This window comes from Xenopus laevis, chromosome 8S, assembly GCF_017654675.1.
Source record: "Xenopus laevis strain J_2021 chromosome 8S, Xenopus_laevis_v10.1, whole genome shotgun sequence".
In the NCBI taxonomy this organism is placed as follows: Eukaryota; Metazoa; Chordata; class Amphibia; order Anura; family Pipidae; genus Xenopus; species Xenopus laevis.
In genome coordinates, this window is record NC_054386.1 from 83,673,302 (window position 1) to 83,699,208 (window position 25,907).

Genomic DNA, 25,907 nt, shown 5'->3' on the forward strand with positions numbered 1-25,907 from the left:
CAAATGTTTAGGCACCCCCTTTGAATTAAATGCCTTATTTTCTTCAGTCAGCAAAATGGACGCCTGGGGAAAGTAAAATAGTGGTGCCCTTAGTTTGCTTTCAGGGCTATTGGTTTTTTTTTCCCCTTAAGGGCTATTCCACACGGGGAGATAGCCCTGCGTTTGCGACCGGCGCAGGCGACAGTTTTGTATGGGCGCCTATGTAAAAACGCCTGTGCTAACCACACGAGGCGATGCGCTTTTCAACAGTCGCCTGAAAAAGCCTGGCGAGGCATTTTCAGGCGACTGTTGAAAAGCGCATCGCCTCGTGTGGTTAGCACAGGCGTTTTTACATAGGCGCCCATACAAAACTGTCGCCTGCGCCGGTCGCGGCGACTGGCGCGGCGCTTTGTCGCCGCGACCGCAAACGCAGGGCTATCTCCCCGTGTGGACTAGCCCTAAAGCATCAGCCCAGGAAAAAAAAAAAAAAACTTGTAATGTGGATTCACTGGGGCTGCCTAAAATATTGGCACCCTCTGTAAATCAGCCTTTCCTTGCCCTTTAATCCTATACACCCTATAACTAGCAGTCACTAACAGATTGCAGCTACTGTCTCAGTAGCTAGAAACAATTAGGATATTGGTTGTTAAAAAGCATCTGAAGGGATAATATTACAAAAAGCACAAACCATGTTTTGACACACAAGTATGAATCCACGTCAAATGCTTTTAAGCACAGAACTATACAGCCTCTACAGCTCAGGAAGTGATTTGTGCAAAATATAGAGTAACTATCAGAGATTTTAAAAGAAAACAAGTAATGGATCCATTTCATATAGTTTAAATTCAATTGTTGCCAAAGCAATATTTAGGTTTGTCATGTCATCCAACGTTATAGTGACATTTTTTTGTTATTGTCCTAGTTGGAGCACTTCTCAGTACTCCCACCCCCTTTTAAAAAATTATATTTCAAAGGGATTGTGTCATGATTTTTATGGTGTAGATTTTATTTCTAAATTGCACTGTTTACATAACAAATCCATTTATTATATAAAATTTTAATGTTGAACCAACTAATTATTTTATTTTTATAGTTGTAATATTGGTGTGTAGGCAGCCATAAAAAAAAGAAAAAGAGCCAGATAAGCCATTGTTTCTTCTACTCAATGTAACTGGGTAGAGTTACATAGCCGAAGGGAAGGAAGAAGACCTGAAGATTACCGAAGAGAAGAAGATGGCGCCCGTGAGCTCTGCCGCACTTACTCTGCAACGAGGGGTAATTTACAAGATTAGCGGCAATTACTGGAGTTATCACCTGTGCGGACGGGAGCAGGGAGGAGAGGGGGGGGACTATGTAGTGTAGGGGGTAATGGATTTTATTATATGGAGGGGTTGAATTCTTGTTTAAAGGACCAGTAACACCAAAAAATTAATGTGTTATAAAGTAATGAAAACATTGTGTAGTGTTGCCCCGTACTGGTAAAACTGATGGGTTTGCTTCAGAAACACTACTATAGTTCATATAAACAAGCTGCTGAGTTGCAATTGCGGAAATTGAAAAAAGTCTATATGACACAGGTTAAATAATGGATAACAGAGAACACCATTATGTTCTACAGAGTTTATTTGCTGTGTAACCTGAGCCTTTTCTCCTTTGAATAGCTGCCCCCATTGCTACACAGCAGCTTATTTATATAAACAATAGTAGTGTTTCTGAAGCAAACAGCAGTTTTAGTGGCACAGGGCAACACTGCATTATATTTTTATTACTTTAAAACAATTTCATTTTTTAAAGTTACTGGTCCTTTAAGCCAGCTAAGAGTTGCTCATGCAAAAACTGGAAAGGAAAGAAATAAAAGCTACAATGACGTCATTAAGTTAACTACACACATTGCAAAATGGCCACATGGTTGGCCAGTTCAGTTTTCACCCAAACTGACTGAACACGTCTCGGTGTAATTTACTAAAATGGGGGCTAAACAGCCTATAACAAGTCCAGCTGCAAACTGATTGGTTACTGTGAATAATTTAGCAACTATAATGTAAACACCAGTCTAATGTTTGCCCACATTTAGCAACCCTTAATTCCATTGGTTCCATTGCACCATGCTAGAAGTTAAAGTGCGGTATCGGCAAACTTAGAGCAGTGGCCACATTTCTCCAAAACTGCCCTCCATGCCAGTTGTTTGGTCAGAGTAGGGTTCTGACACAATGTTATTACAAAGTGGTACATATAATAAGAAGTGTGCCATTACTTTTACGTATTGTTTTGCAGCTTTCTCTATCTGTGTTGGAACGAGTGGACAGATTATTGGGAGGGGCTGGGGAAGACCCAGCGGTCTTGGTACACATAGGTACCAATGACAAAGTTAGAGGAGGTGGTGAAGTCCTCAAAAATGATTTTAAAAAACTAGGTTCAAAGCTGAGGGCGAGGACTTCCAAGGTAATTTTCTCAGAGATATTACCTGAGCCACGAGCAACGCTAAGGAGACAGCGGGAGCGTAGGGAGATTAATGCGTGGCTGAAAGATTGGTGTAGGGAGGAGGGTTTTGGGTTTTTGGAGAACTGGGCTGATTTTTCAGTCGGCTACAGGCTCTTTGCTAGGGATGGGAGGCACCTCAATGATGATGGGGCAGCTGTTTTGGGAGAGAAGATGGCTAGAGGGTTGGAGGAGATTTTAAACTAGGTGTGGGGGGGGGAGGGTTCAGTAAAAGATTCAGTGGTAGACAGGTTAGATGAGATAGTGGGCAAAGAAAGGGAAAATGGGGGAGGAGATTTGGCTGGGGATACTGTTAAGGATAGGGAGGACCACATGTCATATGTTCAATATGGTGCCAGTATTAAATGTATGTTTACAAATGCAAGAAGTCTGACTGGTAAAATGGGAGAGCTGGAGCTGCTGGTGATGGAAGGAAAATATGATGTGATTGGTGTGGCCGAAACATGGCTGAATGAGTCGCATGACTGGGCAGTAAATATCAGTGGCTATACTTTGTTTCGGAGGGACAGAGGCAATAGAAAAGGAGGAGGGGTATGTCTGTATGTTAGGCAGGATTTAAAAGCTCATATAAAGGAGGAGGTTATGTTAGAAAATGAGGGGGCAGAAGTCGTATGGGTGGAGTTCTTAACCAATTGTAAAGAATCCAGCAAATTAATTGTAGGCATATGCTATAGACCCCCTAATGTAAGTGAGGAGGAAGAGACAAAGCTCCTAATGCAAATAGAAAAGGCTGCTAGTTTAGGTAAAGTAATGATAATGGGGGATTTTAATTACCCAGATATTGACTGGAGCAACGGTACTGCTAGATCAGTTAATGGGAACAAGTTTATAAACTTATTGCACAACAGTTTTTTAGCACAGGTTGTTGAGGAGCCTACCAGAAAAAATGCTATTCTTGATTTAGTGATCTCAAATGACCCAGAACTTATAGCAAATGTGCAAGTCATTGAACCCCTGGGTAATAGTGACCAAAATGTTATATCATTTAATGTCTGGTGCAAAAAACAAAAATATACTGGGGCAACAAAAACCATGAATTTTGCAAAAGCTAATTTTAGTGCCTTGAGGGCTGCCCTACAGAGCATTGATTGGGGCATTAGGTTTTCAGCTAAAAACACAGAACAGAAATGGTTGTCCTTTAAAATTATATTAAATCATTACTGTTCTCAATTTATTCCCTTAAGGACTAAACGTAGAAGCTCTAAGAATCATCCTGTGTGGCTTAATACAGAAGTAAAGAAGTTAATGGGAAAGAAGAGAAAGGCATTTAAAAACTACAAATCTGTAGGGACAGAAGCTGCATTTAATGAATATAAACACTGTAATAAATGTTGTAAATCAGCAATCCGGAAGGCTAAGAAAATAAATGAAGAGTTAATTGCGGTGGAGGTGAAAACTAACCCTAAAAAGTTTTTTAAATATATTAATAGTAAAAAGATGCAGGTTGAGAGTGTTGCTCCATTAAATAATGGTACCAGTATGGTTGTAACAGATACAGATAAGGCAAATGTGTTAAATCAGTTCTTTTCTTCAGTGTATACAATAGAGGAGTCTGGGTTCACAGGCTCACTTAATAACTGCACGAATGGTTCAGCTCAATCTAGTCTGTGGCTGACTCAGGATATGATTCAAAAAGCTTTAATACAAATTAATGTAAACAAGGCTCCAGGGCCTGATGGCATACACCCCCGGGTTCTAAGAGAGCTTAGTTCAGTTTTAGACCAGCCCTTATTTCTGATTTTCTCAGATTCACTGTCATCTGGTATGGTGCCTATGGATTGGAGAAAAGCTGATGTTATTCCAATATTTAAAAAGGGATTACGATCTCAGCCTGGCAATTATAGGCCAGTAAGCTTGACATCTGTGGTGGGCAAATTATTTGAAGGCTTGTTAAGGGATCACATTCAAAATTTTGTCCTAATGAATGGCATTATGAGCAACAATCAGCATGGCTTTATGAAGGATAGGTCATGTCAGACGAATTTGATTGCATTTTATGATGTGGTAAGTAAGATTCTGGATAGTGGGGGGCAGTAGATGTGATCTATTTGGATTTTGCCAAAGCGTTTGATACTGTGCCCCACAAACGGCTGCTTTCTAAACTAAGGTCTGTTGGGCTTAATGAAGTCGTTTGCACGTGGATAGGAAACTGGCTACAGGATCGGGTACAGAGGGTGGTTGTTAATGGGACATTCTCTACTTGGAGTAAGGTTCTTAGTGGGGTCCCCCAGGGCTCAGTATTGGGTCCACTTTTATTTAACTTGTTCATTAATGACTTAGGGGAGGGTGTTGTAAGTAATGTATCAGTGTTTGCAGATGACACAAAATTATCCAGCCCAATTAATTCCATCCAGGATGTGACATCCTTGCAACATGATCTTGATAAACTGGCAATCTGGGCAGCTAAGTGGCAGATGAGATTCAATGTTGATAAATGTAAAGTCATGCACCTGGGATGTAAAAATATCCAAGCCACTTATACCCTTAATGGGACTGCACTAGGCAAATCCATTATGGAAAAGGACCTTGGAGTCCTTGTAGATGATAAACTTGGCTGTAGCAAGCAATGCCAGTCAGCAGCATCAAGGGCAAATAAGGTCTTGAGGTGTATTAAAAGGGGCATAGAGTCAAGGGAGGAGGGGGTCATTCTTCCACTGTATAGAGCACTTGTAAGGCCCCATCTAGAATATGCCGTACAGTTTTGGTCTCCATCACTCAAACAGGACATTATTGTATTAGAGAGGGTACAGAGAAGGGCAACTAAGCTGGTAAAAGGTATTGAAAATCTTAGCTATGAGGAAAGACTGGCCAAATTGGAGATGTTCACGCTGGAGAAGAGGCGCTTAAGGGGTGATATGATGACTATGTATAAATATATAAGGGGATCATATAATAATCTCTCTAATGCTTTATTTACCAGTAGGTCCTTCCAGCTGACACGAGGTCACCCATTCCGATTAGAAGAAAAGAGGTTCCGCCTAAATATTCGGAAGGGGTTTTTTTACAGTGAGAGCTGTGAAGATGTGGAATTCTCTCCCTGAATCAGTTGTACAGGCTGATACATTAGATAGCTTTAAGAAGGGGTTGGATGGCTTTTTAGCAAGTAAGGGAATACAGGGTTATGGGAAATAGCTCATAGTCCAAGTTGATCCAGGGACTAGTCCGATTGCCATTTTGGAGTCAGGAAGGAATTTTCCCCCCTCTAAGGCAAATTGGAGAGGCTTCAGATGGGTTTTTTGCCTTCCTCTGGATCAACTGGCAGATAGGTAGTTAATAAAAAAAAAAAAAAGGTTGAACTCGATGGACATGTGTCTTTTTTCAACCTTACTTACTATGTTACTATGTATGAAGCCATGGTATTTATGTTCTTTTTTCTTTTTACAGTAAAATATAATCATATGAAAGGATATTTATATGAAGTTTTGAATCTTAAGCTCCCTGCAGTTATATTTTACACATAATACACAAACAGGAGGACGGCACTCCGGTAAAAATGCAGGTTTTTATTGCAAGATGCTGCAGAAATACATGGCCTTGCGCGTTTCGGGTGCATAAGGCCATTGCTTTTTTACCGGAGTGCCGTCCTCCTGTTCGTGTATTATGTGTGTATTATATGTTGGCAGTGGGGACGCTGCGGACTGAGCACCCGGGAACACAGGGGAGCAACTAAGGGTGGTGAGTTTGGAGCGGTCCTAATTGGTTTTGGTATATTTTACACAGCCCTGGTGCATATTTCACAGAGAAGCATTAGTCAGAAATATAAATTTAACAACCGAGTTCACTGAGAGGTGACTAACCTCCTGGCACCCAACCCAAGCCAGGTATATTTTACACAGCCCTGGTAAAATATACCAAAACCAATTAGGACCGCTCAGAGATCACACCCATCATCCTGTCCATATCAGGAAAAGTTCTGCAGTCTCAGTGAAAGGAGGTGCTTTACGGGCTAAAATAGACAAATACTGTATATCTCTGCCAGCAAAAGGGAAACGGACATGCCAAATTATACAATGATGCAGCATTTAATATTAGGAAAACATGGACCTTTAACCGCTAGAAACATGCAGACTGTGAGTTAGTTGATGTAAGCCCTCAGCCTACCTGCTGGCTACTGTGAATGGTGGGAAATGCAGATGATGAGTTCATATTTGGCTCACTTGGTTAAAGATACACTACGTGGACAATTATTAAGTCATATTTCGGTCACTACCGTGTGAGAAATGTCACCATTTGTGTTAGGGAGCAATGCCATGGGAGCTGAGGCTATGTTAATCTTTAACAGACAGGGCTGGCTTAGTTGTATGTAAATTTGTATTTTTCCTACCTTAAGGTGGCCATAGAAAATTTTGATTGGGTGCCTTTTGTAAAAACCCAAACATCGGCTATTGTTAGCGCTGAATCGTCAGATACAGGTAGAATTCTATTGTTTCTACCTGTATATCCGACGATTCAGCTCTACACGCGTGTATTGAAATGAACGATCTTTCTTGGCAAAAATCTTTTCCAAGAAAGATCGTAATTGTTACGTCTATGGCCACCTTAATTCTGAAGTACCAGGAGGAATGAACAGTGTAGCTCACACAGTATGTTACTTGTGCAATACAACATATTATGAAAAATTAAGTGTTATGCAAAGGATGCTGCAATTATATACACATTATGCAAAACATGTTGAACCCTGCAATAAACCTCGCAACATATTTATGTACATATTAGGAAAAACAATACTAAAGCCTGACAGTATAGACTCTATCCCCTATCTAGCTGTTCACTATTTATTCCAAAGGCTGTCGCTTCATGACTGATTTAGAACAAAACCAGGGCTAATGGCAGAGAACTGAAATAAACCATGTAAAATATGCCTACAGCTTAAAGGACACAATTTTTTTGACCACGCCCATTGTTCTTGCCACACCCCGTAATTACCAGGTTAATTTTACAAAATTTGACAGGTTATGAATGTTTGAACATATTTCTGTGATTTTTTTTTCAGTTATCACAGTTTTACTAATGAAGGTCAATTGCCCTTTAAGCAAGGGACCTGTAATCTTATATTGTTACAATTACTTAATTGCTTATCTCGAAATTTTAACAAAAGTATCTTATCTGCTGCTGTAGCTGTTCTGGGCTCTCTGCCAAAAGCCAATTAAGTTAGAAACATTGTATCTTTTTATGGCTGTTCAGTGCAGAGAAAAACAGGACTTTCCAGTACAAATGAGGGACTGCAGGTTGAGCTGTCAAAAGAGGGACTGTCCCTCTAAAAACGGGACAGTTGGGAGGTATTTAAATGCACAATTCTAAAGGTGGCCATACACATTTAGAGATCCGGTCATTTGGCGATGTCGCCAAATGAGCGGATCTCTCCCCGATATATGCCTACATTGAGGTGGGCGATATTGGGCTGATCCGATCGTGGGCCCAGATCGATAGGACCTGAATGGAGGCCATTCAGGCGGTCGGATTGTATCAACGAAAAGATGCGGCCGCGATCCGAGGGGAACTTTCAGCCAGATATCAATCTGAGACGCCTGTCGGATTGCCCCACACACAGCCCGATAAGCTGCAGACTTGGTCTGTCGGCAGCTTTTATCCGCAGCTTTTATTTCATCAGTTTATGTCTGCAGTTTTTGCTACAACACAAGTTCCTGGTTCTTACAGTTTCAGTGTAGGATTGTTTTTACCACATAGGCACTTGTGGTAATTGTGTGTGTGTGGGGGGGGGGATGTGGTATTGAAGGGGAAACATTTGTTTTAGAAATTGTCCAACCCATCCTTGGACACTTGAGGCTTAATATGGAGGTGGAGGGGTAGGGTACTTGGATCCCCCTTGATTGGTGCATGAGCAGCACAGCAGGACCATCTGAGCATGTGTCAATAGCTGGACAGGCTACAGTGTGGTGCTGCCTAAATTTGGGATGCACCGAATCCACTATTTGTAATTCAGCCGAATCCTTAGTGAAAGATTCGGCCGAACACTGAACCGGATCCGAATCCTAATTTGCATATGCAAACTAGGGGCAGGAAAAGAAAACGTGACAAAAAGTCACGTGATTTCCCTACCTGCCACTAATTTACATATGCAAATTAGGATTCGGTTCGGCTGGGCACAAAGATTCGGCCGAAATCCTGGCCGAATCCCGAACCGGATCCTGGATTCGGTGCATCCCTTGCCCAAATACAGCCCAGAGCAGATGCATATGAAAAGCAATGAATGTGCATCTTTTAGTTCATCCTTGCCAGGCACTAACTGTTTGCTGTCGGAATGCTAAAATATCCAGTATTTGCAGGGAGCTCCTACCCCTCTTTCCTAATCCACCCCAGCTCAAACTTTGCCTCCTGTGTACAGAAGGGGTAAGCGGCTGTGCTTGTCAGTGCAAGTGCATGCATTTTTTAAATACAGAGTTTCTGATGGTAAAATTGGTAAGCCACCACACAACATCAAGGTAAACCTCCATATGGTGGTCCTAACTATCTACCTCCAATATCGATCTATCTGCATATTGCACTTTAAATTGATAGCTTTCATGCTACACTGATTTAAAGGATTTAGCTTGCCCTGTACTGCCTTTATGATAAATATATGCTGGAAATCTGAAATTAGAGGAACAAATTCCTGCAAGAACAGAGAGAAAAAAAGTGAAATTCTTTATTGAATAACATTGAAAATGTCACTTGCTAAAAAATGAGTTAGGCTCACCTCTGTGTTGTTAGTGCAAGACTTCAGGGTCACCTGCAGAAAGAACAAAAATATGTGTTTAATGGCTACACCGTTATTGTGACAGTGAAAATAAAACACAGACAAAAGATGAGAAGGCATTCTTAAAGTGGACCTGTCACTCTGACATAAAAAGCTGTATAATAAAAGTTGTTTTCAAATTAAACATGACATATTTTTTAAAGTCATAGCTGTTGTAAACGCTTTTAAAAATTTCAGCTGTCAATCAAATATTACCTGCCCCTCCTCTATGCCTTAGGCATAGCGGTGGGGCAGACAATTACTTTCACTTTCCATTCAGCACTTCATTGCGCTCCCCACATTCCCCCGTTCTCTTCAACATTTAATTGTGTAGCCAGTGCATGGGGACATATCAGGTCCTCCATTCTGGTCCACAAAATGGTGCCTGCCTGCTTGCTATAATTATGAATTCCCAGACTGAAGGAAGCAAGATTCAAATAATTTATATCAGTGGCGATCCTAGAGGGGGGCGGGCCCTGGTGCGTGACGTGCAGCCGGGCCCCGTCCCCCTCCGTACGGCCGCATTTGCCAGCATTTTCAGCAGCAAACGGACTGCCGGGGGGCCCTGAGGGGGTGCGGGCCCTGGCCTCAGTTACTCCAACATGACTGTAGTCATTCCAAGAGTTCATAGGGACACAAACTCATATGCATTAAAGGGATACTGTCATGGGAAAAAAAATCCATTTCTCAAAAGAGCAAACAGATTTTTTTATATTCAATTTTAAAATCTGACATGGGGCTAGACATTTTGTCAATTTCCCAGCTGCCCCCAGTCATGTGACTTGTGCCTCCACTTTAGGAGAGAAATGCTTTCTGGCAGGCTGCTGTTTTTCCTTCTCAATGTAACTGAATGTGTCTCAGTGGGACATGGGTTTTTACTATTGAGTGTTGTTCTTAAATTCTACCAAGCAGCTGTTATCTTGCGTTAGGGAGCTGCTATCTGGTTACCTTCCCATTGTTCTTTTGTTTGGCTGCTGGGGGGGTGATATCACTCCAACTTGCAGTACAGCCGTAAAGAGTGATAGAAGTTTATCAGCGCACGAGTCACATGACTTGGGGCAGCTGGGAAATTGACAATATATCTAGCCCCATGTCAGATTTCAAAACTGAATATAAAAAAATCTGTTTGCTCTTTTGAGAAATGGATTTCAGTGCAGAATTCTGCTGGAGCAGCACTATTAACATTCATTTTGAAAAAAAAAATGTTTTCCCATGAGAGTATCCCTTTAACTTCAACACAAGATGTGACTGTACAACATGAGAGCAAGTTTCTATGAGATAAAAGTAGAAACAGTACCCTTGATTGTTTCGAATTATACCCACTTAGTTATAGCAGAGGTCTGACCGGGGTCAGTGTAAATTGATTTAAAAAGAATCTATAGAGAGAAAGGAGAAAGAACCCCACATAAACTAATAACTAAACAGTTGGTCACACCAAAATCATTTATTTCTCCCCGTCTACTAAATATCCAAGTTTGTGCGGTTGGTGATTAATAATAAGTACCCCACCAGGGTAACGATTCTGCTCTTTACCACCAGTAAAAATAAATACAATAAATATAATTAATTAGTGGAATTGATGCTCAACTTCTTATCAATTGAATAAGGTAACTGTGAGGACAATTATTGCCTTATATATTAGACCATTGGCTCCAAGTTCATCAAAATGAAGTGCAGTGATTAAAAATAAGCCAATAGTATACTGGACAACTCAAATATAAACTTAATTAGCTCCCAGTTCGTAAAACTAAAGTGCAGTGCAAATTGGGTGAGTTTCTGTTACCAAAAGGGAGACAGTGAAACACAACTCTGGGGTGAGGGCAGGCCCGGACTGGCAATCTGTGGGTTCTGGCAAATGCCAGAAGGGCTGCTGTAAGTTCCCATAGAAAGTCAGTATTTAGTGGGCTGGTGGGGGCTGATTGGGCCTCTTTGTGGGCTGATTGGGCCTCTGTGTACCTGAAATGCCAGGGCCTATTTTAATTCTCAGTCCGGACCTGGGTGAGGGCACGAGGGAAATTCACTTATGGACTCCAATTTTATACATGGAAGCAGCCAATCAGAACATAGTCATTGCCACAAGATGCTGCACATTTGCTTCTTTGGTAAACCCTACCTAAAAGACCTTTGGGATATCAGGGTGGGATTGAGTTTAGAAAGAAAACATGGGTGTTTAGCATGGCATGAAATAGGTTCATGAACCCCAACAATATTCTAATTCCGAGGCCCCCTTCACACAAAAACTGATGTAATGATAAGATAGGCGACAATGAGTTGGATGGACATACAAAATAGGCGATATGCCACAGAAAGCACTGAGTCCTCATTAAATAGTGACACAATCTTAAATGTGTTTGTACTTTGGCGTGGGAACAGCTTTAGGGAAGAAACCCACATGAAAGCAAAATTCTTTCTGAGGAAATTAATAGCGGAGACAGAATAATAAAATCTTTAGACTTCTCTCCAACTTTTTAACCAGTAAAATTCCACACAACGTCTATGTCCAACAGGCTTACCCTTTTGCTAGTGTTCTAATGGGCACAAACTACATTTTCTAAAGTTTTTAGCTCAGTTGAGAAAATGACCTGGTTATGGCTAACAAATTTAAAATGATTAAACATGCTAGCCTTTACAATTTTATTGCTGTTTGAACACCTGCATGCCAAGCCTGTCAATGAAAATCTAAGGATATAAAAGCAAAGTTTTTAAATAGTCAAGAGACTCCAAAGTGACTTCTAATATCCTCATAACCGACATTCATTTTTATAAATTGAGGTTATTACTGATGACATTGCTAAGCAATGGCTCTTTGGTATTAAAAAGATTTATTCAACATGGTATTCGAGGCTCCTGTACACAAGACAAGACAATAACAGATCCTTTGCATTTTAATACTAAACTGTAAAGTGGCTGTGGATGGCAAAGTACTTGTGGGACCCGGGGCTCCCTGCTGTATATATAGTTACACCACTGAATATATTGTAATATATGGACAAAAAAAATCCCTGTTTTGTTTAAAGGAGAAGGCATTTTAGTAGCTTAACGTACAAAATGTCTTTATGTCCTGTATATACAGGTATAAGACCTATTATCCAGAATGCTCTGGACCGGGGGCTTTCCGGATAATGGGTCTTTCTGTAATTTGGATCTTCACACCTTAAGACTGCTGGAAAATCATATAAACATTAAATAAACTCAATAGGCTGGTTTTGCTTCCAAGAACGATTAATTATATTTTAGTTTGAATCAAGTACAAGCTACTGTTTTATTATTATAGAGAAAAAGGAAATCATTTTTAAAAAATTGGATTATTTGTTTAGAATTGTGTCTATGGGAGATGACCTTTCCATTATTCTGAACTTTCTGGATAATGGGTCTCCAGATAACAGATCCCATACCTGTACTAATAATGGATAAGTACAAAGGACCTCTGGTTTTTGTATGAATTTTGTGATCACCACCACAATTTAGAGGTGGATACAACTTTTTTGTCTTGAACACAAGAGCCATAAATTACCTGCAAAATATATAGACAATAATGAACCCTTGCTGTATAGTAGTATTGCTATTGCTTGCCGTATAATAATACTATGTCTATTATTTAAGGGCAAGTCCACACTGGGCGTTTTGCGGAGATTTGGTCGCCTGGCGACTAATTGCCTCGTTTTTGTGGCGACCAATCTCCCCAAACGCCTTCCCTGACTCTGCGCCGGCTTAAAATGAAAAAAACGCCGGCGCTCATCACATGCGGAGGTTCGTTTTCCGAAGTCGCCTGAAGTTGCCTCACGAGGAGACTTCGGGCAATTTCGGAAAAAGAATCGCTGCAAAAACTAGGTGATTAGTCGACAGGTGACCAAATCTCCCCAAAACACCCGTCCAAATTGTTTTACAGTTTTGCATATTTATAAGCCAGCAGGGAAACTCGGAAATTCGCAGCAAATTCACGTCTGGGGAATATATTTGCCCATCACTACCCATAACATCTGGCAACCTAATACTCTGGCAGAAGGGCATAAATGAGCTTAAAGGCGAACTATCACAAAAATTTACTATAAGCTTCAGCATACTGAAATAAGAAACTTTCCAAATACAATCAATTAAAAATTCTTACGGTTTCTGAAATAATCAAGTTTCATTATTCATCTCTCTGCATCTGTTTCTCTTCATTCTGTCTTCATGCAGCAGTTGGGTGTCAGATATTCATTGACAGTTAGATCCAATATATCTTATAGGGGGGCTCCTTTTGCCTAGAAGATGTATTAGAGCTCTCTACATGCAGGATTTGTGGAAAAGGCAGTTATTTTGTTAGATTTTGTTAGTAATGGAATTAGTTATTTGAGTGAGCTCTAATACATCTGTTAGGAAAGGAAGCCCCCCCCTATAAGATATATTGGATCAAACGGCCAATGATTATCTGACACCCAACTGCTGCAAGAAGACAGAATGAAGAGAAACAGATGCTGAGAGAGGGATAGTGAAGATAAACTTGATTATTTCAGAAACAATGCAGAACTTTTAATTGATTATATTTAGAAAGTTACTTATTTCAGTATGATGAAGCTTATATTGAATTTTCATGTTCGAAATAGTTCCCCTTTAATGGTAAGCGTCTGTCATTATCAAGTTTTGGGGGTCAGTCCTCATTTTCCAAAGTTGTAGAGAAGGCAGTGGTACGAATACTTTTTATGGCTCTTCTAGACACCAACAGTACTAATGGCAGCACTCTAACTCAAGAGCTCCTGATGTAAAAAAGCACTGAGTGACATGTTTGAAGGTTAAGGTGGCCATACATGGAGAGATCCGCTCGTAGGGCCCAACGATCGGATCCTAACAATGCCTAACAGGCGGTCGGATCGCGGGACCGCATCAACGAATAGATGCGGCCGCGATCCGATGGGATTTTTTGTCCCATCCGATCGAGATCTGGCCAAATTCGGCCAGATCTCGATCGGTGAAGCCCGTCGAGGGGTCCCATACACGAGTCAATAAGCTGCCGACATGGTTTGTCGGCAGCTTTTATCGGTCCATGTATGGCTACCTTTAGTCTCATACAGAGAAGTACTAATGGCAGAACATATAATTTGCTCATTACCTGCAAGCTCCGTCTTCTGTCTTCATCTGTCTCCAAGTCCAACAGATCATCAATGTTGACCTCATCTGGCATATCTACTTCCTGAAAGAGAAAAGGCAATAATTAGCCTTGTGCTATGGATTTATTGGTGCCGTCCTTGAAATATAGCCACACTTCCTTCCTAGGAGCAATGTGCTTTGCGGTTTGCATCCAGGAAAGGGTAAGTTGATCTTTAATTTCACTTGTGTTTAGAAAGCTGCAGAAGAAATGTGAGACAGATGGATGGTTGGTCTATCCCAGGAGAGTTATAAATCTGTGTGGGCTTCAGTAATAAGGTTCTTACTTAACAATTACTAGGCTTTATTGTTCCTGGAATAAAAGAGATGTAAGCTGGAGGGGGTGGGGTTACTCTTTGTGTGAAGAACTGTCTGCAAGGAGGAGAAAAATGACCTTCTGAATGACGATCATATTGGGGTTAGTGTCAAGAGAAAAAAAAAAAGAGGTCTATAAAGCAGTGCTTCTTAACCTTTATCAGATAGGACCCTGATTAAGTCCAGTAGTCAGCTTTGCAGCCAAAGTTTGTTCAGAATGATATTCTTTTAATCAGTCTACGAACGGAAATATTTAATTGTTTTGTAAGGAAAGTCTTACTCATTAAAGTATAAGGAATTCCTTTAAGCCATCTGATGTGCGCAGATGTGTTTAAAGCCCTAACCAATATGTTAATAACCTCTGTATTAAATGGAAAATAAGTAAAATCTAGATATCTTACCCATGTTATTGACTTTCTTAAAGGAACAGTAATACTAAAAAAAAGTCTCTTAAAGGAAGGGTTTTAAAAATTGTTTAAAAGGAAAGACAATATAATGTACTGTTGCCCTGCACTGGCATGTTTGCTTCAGAAACTTAAATAGTTTACTTAAAACAAGCTGCTGTCTAGCCATTCAAGCACAGGATACACAGTAGATAAGAGATCAAGTTCTGAAGAATCTCATTGTATACTACAGAGCGTATCTATTATCTGCTGTATATCCTGTGCCTTTTCTCCTTTTTCAGCTTTGAATGGCTGCCCCCATGCCTACACAGCAGCTTGTTTATATAAACTACAGTTGTGTTTCTGAAGCAAACACACCAGCTGTACCAGTGCAAAGCATTATATTTACACTACTTTAAAACGTAATTTTTTTTGGCGTTACTGTTCCTTTAAACTGGAGCTTTGGGGTAAGTTTACTAAGCATCGATAATTAGCCAGTGACGGCTTTGCAGCCATCGTAATACTTCACCAGATGAAAATTCGCTCAGACAACGCTAATTTACTAAAATGCAAAGTTGCGTCCAGGGCGCTGAATACTGGGGAATTTTCGCTAGCGTTACTTCGCCAATCAAATCGAAGATGCGCTTGTGTTCAATTATGCCTAGCGAAATTTTGTAAGAGGTCTTCGCTCAGGCTAATTTACATACGTCGGGAAATGATAACGTTGAATGGACGTATGTGTTGCAGCAAATACATTACACAAGCTTAATAAAGAAAATAGATGTTATAATGCCTTACACACGAGCCCACTGTATAGTTTATGTCCCATATGTTATAAAATGTATGGGGGGACCCGGTTACCCAAAAAAAATAAAAATGTAAGGACTTTTGAAGGCTATCACTCTGAAAAAAGAAAACTTTTCCACTAAAAATATGATGTAAGTAATAGAAGATTGAGGAAGATCTATGCTCTCAGTGCACTTTGCCTGGTCTGAGCTGGCAGAGGGAAGTCTGGTGGAAGAGGTAACGTTTAGTAAAATCTGCATCTTAAGTCAATTTGTGGAGTAACGTCCATTTGCCAGAGTGAAAATTCGCCTGGTGATAAGAGTGTGAATCACCGCAAGCGTCTCTTTCACTAGCGTAGTTATGCCAGCGTTACTCACTTCGCCCTTTAGTAAATCTGCCCCTTGGTGTTTTCGTGGTGCCTCATGCTACCACCATACCGCAAGGACCATTATCTTCTAGGGACTTGGGAGCCATGAAAGACCCAACATACTAATCTAAAATGAACGGTTTCCTGGCGCCTTGGGTGGGTTAAAAGATTAGATTTCAATCTACGGAGCTGCTCATCCTTAAATGTTCAGGAGAGGATTTATAAGAAAATGATCAGGTCAGTAAACCACACAAAAATAATTCATCACTGGTGTGCCAGGACCCATAAAACTCCCATGGAATATTGCATCTTGCAATCTCTAGTAAGACTTTTTTTTGGTTTAAAGGACCAAAGCCCAAGCAGCAATTTATTGCAAAATGATTTTATTCACACCACATGTTTTGGGTGTAGAACCCTTTTTCAAGTGGCTGGACATCCTGTGAATGCATGCAGTTCTCCACAGTTTTTACAACCTCCAAATTGCAAGAAGGCTCCTTTGATTTCCATTGTGCGACATTGCTTCTGCAGGACTGGTTTACATTGGATCCTAACAGATAATCTCTTTTCCATATTGAAAAAACAGACCAGTCCTGGGTTAATCCATTGGTTGCACATAAAGGCGATGCAGCATGCGGCCACCAAAATATATAAATGAATGAAGATTTGCCCAGTTAAGCGACCAGATGTTTGAATGGGATGTTGGATCAGTCTCATAAAAAAAAAAAAAAATATCCCATCTGTTTCTTTTCTAAAAAGTGCTGACATACCGATTAGTTCATACTGATGGAGATCATTTTAAAATTAAAAGGGTGGTTTCTTGTTATGGGTAAAGGAACCCAAACAGTATGACATCATTTGACAGAAGGAGCCAGGTGAGCCCCAGCTGTTCTATCACCAAATAATGAAGCAAGGGTGCTGGGAGAGACAGGCAGAAAGGGGGAGGTGCAGTATCAGGGGACACTGATTAATGTCACAGTTGCCCTCTGTGTCTTTTCTAGATGAACGAGTAATGACCGATATGCTAGGAAATTCCTATTCCATTAGGGATCCAATTAATTATTAATGTGTCTGCAACTCTCCATGGCTGTTCCACAAATATGATTACAAGCACACAAGCTCCTCCCTGCCCAATATTTTGCTCTGAACTGCCTTTTAGTAGCACATCCAGCCATGAGCTGCTTCCTCCTTAAATTTTCAACATCCCCTCACTGCTTAATTCCACGTGGAAGTCAAAGACACAATTTCACATGTATTTGACAAGCATGCATATTTTAAACTGAAACAACAGATACAGCTACTGTTCCACAGAGTAATTTACAGCTTACAAAAATATATATTTTAGCTGAGAATATATTTTAGCTGGTAGATCTGAGAACAACACTCAATAGTAAAATCCAGGTCCCACGGCGACACATTTAGTAGGAGAAACAACAGCCTGCCAGAAAGCAGTTCCATGCTAAAGTGCTGGCTTTTGAATTATTTGCATAAACCATGTAATTTAGAAATAAAAACTACATCATACAAATCATGACAGAATCCTGTTAATAGTTTTGCAACAGTAAGTGATTTAGACTGTAAATAAGGCTGTTTGGGTGTGCGTAGAGTAATACGCAGCCAATAAAGCAGGTTTTTGTAAGGATCCATGAAAAGAGCCCTTCCTGTTAGTGCTTATTTAGCAGTACTTGTGCCCCTGCGGTTGTAGTGCTCTGCACAAATCGCCGTATAAAACAATTCAGCACTCGCAGTAAGCAAAGTCGGGAGATGCAGCTCAATCCTGTCCTTACCAACTACCTTAGGGCAAGTCGTAAGAAAAGGTTTCCAAGCACCTTCTTCCTACAAGGTCTATAGGTGGGACGAGAGTACCAGTAACATCAAAAAATGAAGTGTTTTAAAGTAATAAAAATATAATGCAGTGTTGTTGCCCTGCACTGGTAAAACTGCTGTGTTTGCTTCAAAAACTACTATTGTTTAAATAAAAAAGCTGTTATGTAGCAATGGGGGCAGCCATTAAAATGAGAAAAGGCTCAGGTTACACTGTAGATAAGCTCTGTAGAACATAATGGTGTTATCTGTTATCCACTATTTAAAGGGATTCTGTCATGATTTTTATGATGTCGTTTTTACGTCTAAATTACACGGTTTACACTGGAAATAATTCACTCTACAGTATAAAATGTCATTCCTAGACCAGCAAGTGTATTTTTTTAGTTGTAATATTGGTGTGTGGGTGCATCTCAGGTCATTTTGCCTGGTCATGTGCTTTCAGAAAGAGCCAGTACTTTAGGATGGAACTGCTTTCTGGCAGGCTGTTGTTTCTCCTACTCAATGTAACTGAATGTGTCTCAGTGGGACCTGGATTTTACTATTGAGTGCTGTTCTTAGATCTACCAGGCAGCTGTTATCTTGTGATAGGGAGCTGCTATCTCGTTACCTTCCTATTGTTCTGTTAGGCTGCTGCGAAAGTCAGGCAGATGCTGATCGGGCAGGGTAAAAAATCCTGTCGGATCACAGCTGCATCTTTCCGTTGATGCGGTCCCGCGACCCGACCGCCCATATGGCCTTCATTCTGATCCGATCGTTGGGCCCTAGCGCCCATGATCGGATCAGCCCGATATCGCCCACCTCAAAGTGGGCATATCGGGGAGAGATCCGCTTGTGTGCTATAAAAGATTTTTCTCCGCTGATTTAAAAAAAAAAAAAAAACTGCCCCTGCCTATTCTCAATGCCTTAAAGGGACATCATACCCCCTTATAAACCTCACAAGAGCCAAACATGGTACAGTGACAATTTACCGGTTTGACCTATGAAGCTCAAGAAATAACCAAAAAAATAAGTTTTTTTTTAATGATTTAAACAATAGACCTAAAGTATGTTCAACACAAGTCCTTTTCATTGGACTCTTTTTGAAAAGAGGATATATACTGCCCATTTAAAGGGCAAACCGTAGTTGTATGACTTAAAAAGGCACACACTCCAGTTGGGGAAATCAATATCCCCCCCCCCCGTGAGTGCTAAGCCACCCACACTGGGGGGCAGCGCCCAATGATGAACGTCTTTGTTGGTTGACTATGATTGGGGCCCTTTAAAGTGGACATACGCTGCCAGATCTGCTGGAATGCCGACAGTCAATTTGGCAACAAACACACAGGGCCAAACTGGGTATATCCAGATATATCTGGGCCCCTAGTGTGAATGCTTGGATCATGCAGTGGGGCCTACAAAGGACAGTCAAATGTGTATTGTTGATATCAGATTGATTTTCAGACAGATATCAACTAGTCCAGGGGTGTCCGGACTTTGTTACCCTAGTCCATCAGGGACCCCATACAGGCAGTTACGCAGTGAAAAGCAGCCTGGCTCACCACTGCTGAAGAAAACAGAACTCCAAGGAATCATTTTAGACCCCATACTGTCAAAAGTTCTAAACAATAATTGCATGCCTGCATAATCCAGTTATTTACCAGTTTTTTTTCAGTGCTTGTCATTTCAGGTCACAAACACTACTCTGTCTACATGTTTTTGAAACAGTAGCAGAAATGTATGGCATGCAGCAGAAGCACTGCGGTTCCTGCAGTAAAGAAAAGCCTGCGAGATATCTGTACTACAGATGCTAGTCTGACTGGGACTCTCACACAGACCCCATTCCACTCTGTTCTTCATCCCCCTCCCTGAAATCTGCTTCAAACAGGGAATTGTCACCGAACAGGGAATTGTCACCGCATCCTGCTGTCAATATAGATGGATCCTGCTGGGTTATGGTCTGGGAGGTTAAGTAGGAATGGGTTATACAAAGAAGCAATAACACTCATCCATTTTGTGCCTTGGGTACTTGTTACAAAACATTTACCTCCAGCATAGAATAGGACGTTTATTTTGGCATATACAAGCAAACTTAGCATTTAAATTGCGAATTGCAGTCCAAAATAACTGGAGAGTCAAAGGCCGAGGATCACGGAGCTCTAAAAAGTATTTAAACTTTTAGTATGATGCAAAGAGTGATATTCTGAGAAAATTTGCAATTGTTTTTTATTTTTTTATTATTTGTGGTTTTTGACTTGATTTGGCTTATTCAGCAGCTCTTCAGTTTGCCGTTTCAGCAGTCTGGTTGCTAGGGTTCAAATTAGGGATGCACCAAATCCAGGATTCGTTTCAGGATTCGGCCTTTATCAGCAGGATTCGGATTTGGCTGAATCCTTTTTCCCAGCCAAACCGAATCTGAATACTAATTTGCATATGCAGATTAGGGGCAGGGAGGGAAATCGCATGACTTTTTGTCACAAAACAAGGAAGTAAAAAATGTTTTTTGCAATGCAAATTAGGATTCGGATAAGTATTCCGCTGAACCTTACGCTAAGGATTCGGGAGTTCGGGCCGAATCTAAAATAGTGGACTCGGTGCATCCCTAGTCCATATTAACCTAGCAACCATCCATTGATTGGAATAAGAGACTGGAATATGAATAAGAGAGGGCCTGAATAGAAAGATGAATAACAAATGTGCAGCCTTACAGAGCATTTGTTTTCAGATGGGGTCAGTGACCCTCATTTGAAAGCTGGAAAGATTCCGTAGAAAAAAGGCAAATAATTAAAAAAAAAAAAAACTATAAAAAGTAAATAATGAAGTCCAATTGAAAAGTTTATTATGTTTGTCCATTCTATAACATACTAAAAGTTAACAAAGGTGAACCATCTTTTAATATATTTCAATTACATGTTTACGTTACAATAACTACTGTTCAGTAGTTTAAGTGTAAACGTTTTACAAATGACTATCAATAAGAAAGTTCAAGCTGCTGCTCTAAATATCACTGGAGATAAGCAATGCCTTCTGTCCCCCCTATTACCCATCTGTGCTGTACTCATTCTATTCTTGTGTGACCCCCCCCCCCACCACCACCCATCTGTGTTGTGCCCCTGATTCCATTCCAATTTTCTCTCTCGTTTTAGGTTTATATATTGTATGTTTCAACAAATGTGTTGTATTTCTTGTAAATTACTAATCTTGTAAATAACCCTGAATCAGCTGCCACTTCGTATCTGTGTTTCATTGTTCTTCTTTATCTGTATGCCACAGTTCTTTTATAAATATAATGTAAAAACTGGATTAAATTGTCAGGAGGAGGATAAAACCAATTGCCTCAACTGTAGGGATGTGACATAATTGGCAGGTCTCAATGCATTTAGCATTTAGGGTAAGGGCACACGCTAAGATTCGGGAAGATTTAGTCGCCCGGCGATAAATCTCCTCTTGTTTAGGGTGACTTATCTGCACGAACTGCCTCCCGCCGGCTAGAATCTAAATCACCGGCGGGATGGTACTCAAGATCGATTCGTTTTCTGAAGCAGCCTGAAGTTTCCTTGTGAGGTGACTTTGTTAAACGAAACGTTTTGAGTGCCAACCCGCCGGTAATTAACATTCTAGCCAGTTCGGGGAGATCAGTCGCCCATAGAAGAAGAAGCGATTTGTCGCTGGGCGACTAATCTACCGAAATAGCATCGTGTGGCTCTGCCCTAATAGGGTTGGCTCCCCATCCTTTTAATTGGAACATAGACAAAATTCACATGCAACATAATTAAATAGTTACAATGCAAAGCTACAAGCAGCAATGCAAAAAGGAACAAATGCTGCTTTAGATTAAAATTTATGTATCTTGGAAAGTTGCTTAAATTAAATTTTCTTTTACTAAACAAGAAAAATTAGGGTGGAGCTCCCATTTAAAACACACAGGCAATGGTTTGAATGACTTGAAAATTTACATTAGAGCCCTGAACAGAAAGTAGAACTTAAAATAGTTACAAAAACCCAGCCTTCACACACAAATATTTACTTAGGTGGCCTTTCCTTTTTCTCCCTCTTTTTTTTTTTTTTACCAATTTGAGTTCTTTTATTTCCTTCCTATGTCATGCTACACGTAAGATATGTTTAAAAGCAAATAGAGGCAATGGGGGATAGCAATCGTTAACTTTTCAAACTGGAGATCTCTTTATCATTAGTGATTAGTCTCCTACTGTGTTGCTTGTGAAACTGTACTAAATCAAGAACATAATAGAAACAGAGTCCAACACAGCAGGAATCCTGGTTTTAGTGAGCAACAGAGTTTCTGCTTTCATTATCCTTACTGCATTCAATTGATATAGGCTAGCTGCTGATTTTAGGTTACTGCTGTAGAAACTGCACCTGCTTTGTGAATTACATTTATGGGTCTTTTTTGCGCATTTGATGTGCAACCAAGATGCATGCGGATCAGACCAAACTGCAGGTGCAATGTGATACCATGTTCTGTCAGGTTGCATTAGAAAAGCATTTAAGCACAGCTGTTTCATTGCAGTATTTTAAATACATTTAAAGGACAAGTAAAATCCATTTTTTTAATTAATTAATTTATTTTTTAAATTCATCAGTATACAACGGAAAAAAAACACAAATGAAACTTTGAAACCGCCAAGTCTTTAATTAATAAATAACTTACCGAAACTCCGCTTGCTCTCCTCTTAAGAAAAGGCGACGATCCATTGTGCAACACTGGATTTCTCCTCCCTGGCTATCTTAACCATAAGGAAGGCAGGGAGGAGAAATCGATTGCCGCACGATGGATCGCTTTTCTGAACAGGAGCGCAAGTGGAGTTTCGGCAAGTTATTTTTTTAATAAAGACTTAGCGATTTTAAAGTTTCATTTGTGTTTTGTTTTTTCGTTGTATACTAACGAATTGATAAAAAAAAATATGTTACTGGTCCTTTAAGTGCACTAAAAAAAAAAAAAACTTGTGTGCATTTCAAATAAACATGCAATATTTTGAGTTTTAAGTATTGCATGACCCATTTTTGTTATAATTTAGTGCAAAGTGCTATATAACATGCTGGCGCTATATGAATAAATGATGGTGATAATATGAATCTAGACAGGTTCAGCAAGAATTATATTAGGTCCACATTTAAACACTTATACATAAGGGGCAGATTTATCAAAATGTGAGTTTAAAGCTTAATGAAAAAAAAACCTTACATTCTATTCATACCTATGGGATTTTTAGAATTGTATTTATCAAAGCGTGAAAGTTACAAATCACCCACTGATAAATACAATTCTAAAAATCCCATAAGAATGAATATGGGTGAGTTTTTATTTATTAAGCTCTAAACTCACATTTTGATAAATCTGCCCCTAGGAATACTAAGATACTAATGGGTTACAGCCCTTTGCATGACAAGGGTTTGTAGTAGAAGAAAGGTGTCAGTTAAGCAGCTGCAAGTTTATAGGGCAATATAAAACAATCACGCCTTGTGCTGTTCCACTTTACCTAACAAAATGCGTTCCCATCTTTCTTGGTTAACCAGTGCACCACATGTTATTCCAGTACATGTTACTCCTCACATACCCTTTGTGTTCACCTTTATCATCCACAGTGCCCACACATTAGCTTCCCTTTCTTCCATGCACCTTCTCCATCTTGTACCCCATCCTCCTTCTTTCCTTAGCAGCCTGCATCTCTCCAGTCTTGTAACCATCATTGAGGGTCATTTTTTAACACTGGGCAAATTTGTCCATGGGCAGTAACCCATGGCGACCAATCAGATTGCTGCATTCATTGTTCTACTTGCAGCTGGCTTTTAAAAGCTAATCACTGATTGTTGCTATAGGTAACTGCCCATGGGGTAAATTTGCCCAGTGTTGATAAATGAGTCCCATTGTCTTACCACCACATTTATATATCGAGTGCCCTTCCCTCTCTTTCCCTCCCCATCTCCTCTTTTCCTTTAACCACCACCATGTACCCACTGCCTGCGTCATTTCCCAGCATGGGTGTCCACAGTAGGGGGCAATTGCCCCACCCTGACTTCTCCAGCTAGTTCCAAGGAATTGTTTGCACATTTAGTTCCCAACAACACAAAACGTTTTTTATAATTCCCACCCCAAGCAAGTCTTCACTAGGTTATCTTCTGCATTGTCTTGTATAGGTTCATCTTCAGTGCGATGCTCCCCTATGTGATATTAGCTTACTGCCCCCCCCTCGTAGAAAATTTTCTGTGGACACCCATGTTTCCCAGCATCCACCAAACTCTCCTCCTGACAATTTCCCTTTGTTATTTGCCCCGATGCAAACCAATCATACCCTGCCTGCCTGATCACAGGGCTTTGGCCAAAGAATGTTCCCCACCGACCCCTTAGATATCCCCTTTCCTCCGTCTATTGACTAAAGGTGGCCATACACAGGCAGATTAAAGCTGCCGATATCGGTCCTTTAGATTGATTCGGCAGCTTATCTGCCCATGTGTCGGGGCTCCCGACGGGTCCTCCTGATCGATATCAGGCCAAAAATCGTCCAGATATCGATCGTTCAAGTTTGATTTTTTTTTTGTACAATCCAGGACTGCGTTGGCTAGTTGATGCGGTCCTGCGACCTGTCAGAGCCCATTCGTACTATTGGAATCGGATCGTTTGGCCCCAGGGCTGAACGTTCGGATTCATCCGATATTGCCCAGCCATTAGTGGGCATATCGGGTTAAGATCCCCTCGTTTGGCAACCTTGCCAAATGAGCGGATCTTATAATATGTGGCCACCTTTACACATGCCCCAGCACCAGGGATGTAACTACAGCAGACCCTACGGCTGCAGGGGGCCCATGCGATATAGGGGCCCCATATGAACCTAATTTATATACAGTTTCAATAAAGGTCAACCTCTAGCCATTTTGGGGGCGTGGATGATGGGTAATATACTAATATGTAGTTAGTCCACTGGCTAGCACTTACCCTTCCCAGGTAGAGCTCCTCCAGCTGCTCGTCTATCCACTTCTCCACATCCAGGCGCTTCTGCAGCTCTTTGCGATCATACTTGACAGTGACCCGCGCCTGACGCCTCTGGATTCCTTGGTTCGAATCCCTTGTCTTGGACGGGGAATGAGGCTTATTTGTGAGCCTTTTGCCGACCCTATTAGCTGCCATTGTTGGGGGGGTTCCCGGACAGTGAGACGGGGACCCTTGTGCTGGCGAGCTTGTCAAACGCTGCGACAGTCGCGGGTAATCGCGCGGCCAATCAATAAAACGCAAATCTCCAGCTCCAGGCGGAGATTAAGTGCAGCAGTGAGCGCCCATTAACAACATCAGCCGGAGAGTCTTCAGTCTGTACAATCCCTGCTGCAGGCACTACAGCTCGGCGGTGTTTGGGATGTCTCGTTCATATAATATATTATATATAAATACTAAAGAGGGAGAACCCGGTGCAGGTGATTTACTGACCTTCCAAGAAACTGCACAGATTTTCTCTGGTCCAACTAAGAGCAGCACACGTGCCTATGTGCAGAGTCTGGGCTTTGTGCCCATATACACCGCCCCTCCTCCTCCTCCTCCACACACAGAAGGACACGCCCCTTTCTGTTAGAAATTGATTGATCTAGTGGTGCTGCTACTTTCACCCAGGTGCACCTGCCAACCAATCAGATGCAGGTAAAACTTAAGGAGGCTATACACAGGCAGATTAAAGATACCGATATTGGTCCTTTAGACTGATTCTGCAGTTTATCTGCCCATGTGTGGGGGCTCCCGACAGGTCCTCCTGATCGATATCAGGCCAAAAATCGGGCAGGTACCGATCGGTCAAGTTTGATTTTTTTTGTACGATCCAGGACCGCATCTGCTAGTTGATGGGGTCCTGCAACCTGTCGGAGCCCATTCGTAGTATTGTAATCCGATCATTCGGCCCCAGGGTTGAACGTTCTG

General features: G+C 41.0%; 1 protein-coding gene across 2 annotated transcripts in view; it reads right to left on the bottom strand.

The window, feature by feature from the left end:
• ppp1r14a.S (protein phosphatase 1 regulatory inhibitor subunit 14A S homeolog) overlaps nt 1-25,512 on the bottom strand; it is a 28,173-nt gene extending 2,661 nt beyond the window's left edge. Inside the window, exons 1-3 of one of the 2 annotated variants that reach the window (XM_018233290.2) lie at nt 24,942-25,512; nt 14,304-14,384; nt 9,176-9,208 (exon numbers count right to left, since the gene is read on the bottom strand). In XM_018233290.2, the coding sequence (XP_018088779.1) occupies nt 9,176-9,208; nt 14,304-14,384; nt 24,942-25,133 (306 nt within the window). In that variant the 5' untranslated portion in view covers nt 25,134-25,512. Of the gene's footprint in view, nt 1-9,175; nt 9,209-14,303; nt 14,385-23,578; nt 23,726-24,941 lie in introns of those variants that run through there. The other variant, XM_018233291.2, reaches the window with a different exon arrangement.
• Nucleotides 25,513-25,907: the final 395 nt, after the last annotated feature.